Here is a 5,143-nt window from a genome sequence, read left to right as displayed (position 1 = left end):
GCACAGCAGGAGAGGGTGTCAGCTCCTCCTGCCACAGTGCCCTCAAGAGCCCAGGCAGAAGCTCTGAAACACCAAGTCCAATTGCAATTATTGCTTTCCAAATTACAAGTTCCCTCCTGTACAACCTGGACCAAAATGCTCTGGATCACCCATGGGGTTGTGTGTGCTGGGGACGGGTGGGTGCCCAGGAATGCAGAAGTGGTGGAAGGAAAGTGGTCAGGAGGGGAAATAGCAGGATCAACAGGCTGTGGGGGACCACCAGCCCCTTTCTTTATGCACAGACACAGTGTGGATGGTGCTCCACTGCCCTGGTCCCTCTGCAGTGGGCCAAGAGATGTCCTGATACTCCTCTATTTCTCTGCATTTTCCCAGCAAAGCACTTTGAGTGAAAACCCAATAGCCATGAATGGACTCGTAGCTTTAACCCTCTATTTAATGAACCATAATGGCTACAGAAATCCTGAGAATGCCTCTCCACGTCCCTGATGGAGCAGGGGCAATGCCCTTCCCCACAGCCACGAGATGCTGTCGCCCCAGGTTTTGAGCACTCTTCTGGAAGCCTGTCCAAATCCTGTGGGCCTCTGAGTGAAACCCACCACTTCTTTTTTGTAGCATTTTCTGTTCTTGTTGATGAAACAATGATGGATTATTTCATTGCAGTTACTAGCGTGCCAGACTTCTTTTTCCAAACACACAATAGGAATATTAATTAACTGCTGTGACGATGAGCGCTTTTATCCTCCTTATATAGTAACAACTCTGCACCAAAGGGCAAGTTCCATTTGTCACTGATACACTCCACCATCCTGGCTCATGGCCCAGCGGTCAGCAGGGTGTGCCCAGCAGTTCTCTGATTTGTTATCACCCTTTCCTAACAGATCCCACACTCGTTGCCATCCAGCCACCCCACCGAGGGACACAGCATCACCTGCGGCACTACAACAGGGCTGGGGTAATTCCCCAAGGGGAAGAAGGGATGCAAAGCCAGGGCTTCTCCCTCAGCAGTGAGAGCACAAGCTGCAGGAGATGGATGCAACAGGATGGCAAAGGGGCCCAAAGCACCAAAGGGAAGGGACTATGCCTTCAAATCCAAAGGTGGTGAATCCAGAGCGGATAAAGCGGATAAAAGGAAGCATTTTTCTTTCTCACTCTGTGCTTAATTAGACTGCCACAGGAAAATGCTCGGGCCAAAATTTAGCAGGATTCAATGAGGGATTGGGCACTTATAGGGATAAGAAAAATATCCAGCTATAATAGTGAATGCCAATACAAATTCTGGAAGGGATATTAAGCCTCACGCGTCAAGGTGTAAATTTATCCCAAACTCTCAGGAACAGAGAGCTTAATGCAGGGGCAGATGACCCACATATGCCACTGCTGCTGATGCTGCCTCACTGCCAGCATGGCCCTGTGCTGGCTGAGCCCCCGGCTGGACCATCCCCAGAGCCCTGTTTCCTGCTGCTGGCAGCACCTCTGACAAGGGCTGCGAATTTCTTTTGGCAAGTCAGCCCTTTGCTGGTAGCTCTCCGGGGCCATGTGGCTCCCAGGGCTCTGACCTCCTCCCTCTTGCACTTCAGCACACCTTGCCAGCTGATAACAGACTTATCACTTCTACACAGAGGCAGCCCCTCTGGATGAGGGTCTGTGAGGTCCACAGGTACAACCCTGGGTGATGTGGCACCTTCCCACAGGTCCTTGCTTCCAGCCAAGTCCCTTGTTTACCTCTCAGGTTACCTGCTGCCCAAAAGCATTTTTGCCTCCTAATTTTATCCCTCCTGTTTCCTGCTTCTGCTGGGGCCAGTCTGTAGCCCCTGGAAGAGGATGTTCAGCCCCAGCACCTTGTGGGTGCTCCAGGTGCATGGGCACAGTCCCCCTTCACGGGCACTGCTCAGATGAGCCCCGGTTCTGCATCAGTTGTAGTTGCTGTACTGTCTGCTCTGGTCACAGCACCAAATATGTCAGAGCTCAGTAGGTGTTTGGACAGCACTCTCAGACACATGCTGGGATTCTTGGGGTGTCCTGCACAGGGCCAGGAGCTGGACATGGTGATCGTGATGGGCCCCTTCCGACTCAGCATATTCTACAACTCTATGATTCTATGATTCTGTGATTCTGTGATTCTATGATTTTGTGATCCTGTGATTTTAAACCTGCTGTCCCCATCCCCAGCCCATGCATGGCTATGAACTTGGCACAGCTGCAGCCCAGGCTGGGGTGAAAGTGCCGTGATGTGGTACTCAGGACTGGGTGCAAACACCTCCATCCCCAAATGAGGATGGTGCCATTTCCATCCCACACTGTTAGCAGAATGCTTGTGCTGCTCTGGTCACTGCGAGATGGGATGCTCCCAAAACCTTGGCTTGCTCTGAAGGAGCAGTGACGGCTCAGCACAACCAGAGGGGAGCCTGGAGCTCTTCTGGTCAGGAGCCAGGGTCTCCCGTGCTTGCTGCTTACGTGCTCAGCACACTGCAGAGGGCAACGCTGCTGGGGACCTTTGGATCTCCCCTTGCTGTGGAGCCTTGCACCCACAGGGGCTTCCAACTGGAGAAATTTCTGGAGGGCATGAATCAGCTTTTCACAGCTTGTTAAAAATCTTGATCCTACCTCTTGTTTTCATGCCTTTCAAATCAGGAAATGAGTTTTACAACTTTTCCAGTGGGGCACAGCTGGTGGCCAGGGTCGTAAAGCTGAACTTTATAAATATCTCTCATTGGGATCAGGGGAAGAGCATTAAAAAGGCAGAGAGGGAGAAAGAGAAAGAGAAGGCAAAGGAGCAAAGGCAATAGAGAAGCAAAGAAGTCCAGCTCAACCATCTATGGCCATGCAAGCACAGAAAATGAGGGGTGCTTGGGGCAGGCTGTGCCTGCTTCTTTCCCTCCTCCTCCAGCTGCCGGGGTCCCAGGCCAAATGCTACTTCCAGGCTAAAGGTAAGTGGGGAGGTGAGATGGGAAAAGGCTGAGAGGAAGAACAGGCCTCAGCTTTCTGAGCATGGCAGGGCTCTTCCCTATGCCTGAGAAGTATGGAAGGGACTGTGCTGAGCTCAGGAATGGGATCGTGGGCCAGTGGTGAGTGGAAGGAGCAGTCTATAAACCACAGAACAGCTCCCCAGGGCTCTGGCTGAGAAACAGCTTTTTGGGCCATGAAGGCTCCTGGCAGGTGCCTGGCTGGGCTGAGTGTGCAGGACTACCAGCAGAGGGAGAAGGGCAGCTCATCATCCCTCTGTTGTCTCCTCCCAGGGCTCCAGAAATGCCCAGACCTTAAGGGGTGTTGGATTTGTCCTCTCCAGGGAAGCAAGAGCCACTTGCTTCTTGCTCTAGACCCACAGGGTAGTGGTGAGAGCCACAAGGCAGGGCCAGGAGAGGATGGATGGGTACCTCAGCCATGAGAGGTAACAGGGCATTCCATACCTGCAGGATGGTGGACAGACCACCATATATCTTCCATAGCACAAGGTGGGTGAGAGCTTCATGGTACTTCTGCCCCTGTTCAGGCCACAGGGTGTCCAGGAGGCTTCTACTCACCCTCAGCACAGGCCCATGTGTTCTCATCACCACTGTTTCCTTTGCAGCTCCCTGTGAGTACGAAGGGAAACAGTTCTCCATTGGGGAATCGTGGCTGAGCACCAACTGCCTGCTCTGCACCTGCCTGCACCCCATTGGCGTGGGCTGCTGTGAGACGTGAGTGAGGGCCCGGGCTGGGGTGGCCGTCACCTCCCACCACAGCACCCTGCCCCTGCAGCAGCAGGTGTCTGGTGGCTGCAAACACAGCTGATGGCTGCAAATGCAGCTGGTATCAGAGCCTTGGGAGAGCTGCGGGCACCAGGTCCTGGCGAATAAGAGGCAGAGGTGGGCAGGACCCCACCAGGGCATTGAGGGTGGTGGGGTGAGTTTGGGCAATTGTAAAGGGTGTTTTGGCACAGCAAGACGCCCAGATGGGCCAGGAGCCACATCCCAGCCTGCCTGAGCTGGTCTGGAAGATACCCTGTGCAGGGGGCTGGCAGCAGGAAGCCATCCAGCGCAGTCAGCAGCCCCCTGGCACTAATCACTGATGGCACTGTGTCCCCTCCCACAGCACCCAGCACCCGATCGACTTCCCTGACTGGTGCGAGGCCCACTACGACTCACAGACCTGCCAGATCTCGGTAGTGCAGAAGGCCAACCCCAGCCTGCCGTGCGTGAAGAGCGTGGAGCACGAGTGGGGCTCGGCCAGCACCCCCGAGCCGCTGGTGAACAAGGTGCTGGGCGCGGGGCTCAGCAGATAGAGAGTCTCGGCAGCGCCCCGCGCCCCTCGGCGCCACCCTCCCCTCCAGAGCACACCGCCCGCATGCTCCAGACCTGCCCCACCCACCCTGTAGAGGCATCACCGCCGGCACCTCCGAAGGAAACCACTATCCACACACCATGGTACCAAGCCTTGCTTCTGCCTTCAGCTTCCTGAACCAGGGCGTCCTCCCTGTGAGGTGTTCCGCACACCGTGGAAATGCAGATTCTACAGGATCTCCTCCAGGTGGGCAGAAAACCTTCAGTGACTAAAAAAAAGGCTACAGGACTAAATCAGCCCACTCCATGGCAGTCCGGCATTCTGATATCCAGCCCCAAGCAAAGCAGCTCCCTACTCCCTCCCAGCCCAGTACCCCTCTGCACAGCAGCCGTGGGCAGCTCCCTGGGGTCACCACGGCACCTCGTGCAGGATCCCCACACCCTGTCCAGCCCCTTCTCTGCTCCCGGAGTGTGAGGGGCACAACCCACCTCTGGAACCACTAATGCCCCTGCTCCAAAAGCTCCTGGGTCCCTGGCACTGTAGGCCAGCCCTGGGCAACACTGCAACAGAGCCAGCCCAGGGTGGGTGGCAGAACAGGACGTCCCCAGGGAGAGCCCCATCCCCACTGGCAGGGGAGCAGGGTGGGGAGGGTTCAGGAGAAGCAGAAGCAATCCAAGTGCCAGGGTGGAGGCAGCCACCCTGGCAGCTGCCCCAGCTGGTGCCATGCCTGTGTTGTGCACAGCCTTGTGTAGATGTTTCTGTTCTTGCAATAAAGATACTGAACAAAGACGTCTCCAGCCTGTGACTGCTGTAGAAGGTGGGATGTGTCCAGCACTGGGAACAATGTAGGAATCAGGCTCTTGGGAAAGCGGAGTTTTGCACA

General features: G+C 55.3%; 1 protein-coding gene across 1 annotated transcript; it reads left to right on the top strand.

Annotated features, from left to right (window-relative positions):
* The first annotated feature begins 2,815 nt into the window (after positions 1-2,815).
* On the top strand, positions 2,816-4,261 carry MSMP (microseminoprotein, prostate associated). Its single transcript, XM_030969138.1, has 3 exons — positions 2,816-2,927; positions 3,569-3,677; positions 4,072-4,261. Exons 1-3 carry the CDS (start codon positions 2,816-2,818, stop codon positions 4,259-4,261), a joined length of 411 nt encoding a protein of 136 aa, XP_030824998.1.
* Positions 4,262-5,143: the final 882 nt, after the last annotated feature.

The sequence above is a fragment of the Camarhynchus parvulus genome, chromosome Z, assembly GCF_901933205.1.
Source record: "Camarhynchus parvulus chromosome Z, STF_HiC, whole genome shotgun sequence".
Classification (NCBI taxonomy): Eukaryota; Metazoa; Chordata; class Aves; order Passeriformes; family Thraupidae; genus Camarhynchus; species Camarhynchus parvulus.
Note: the sequence above shows the minus strand (reverse complement) of the source record. Positions and strands in the feature narration are given on the sequence as shown.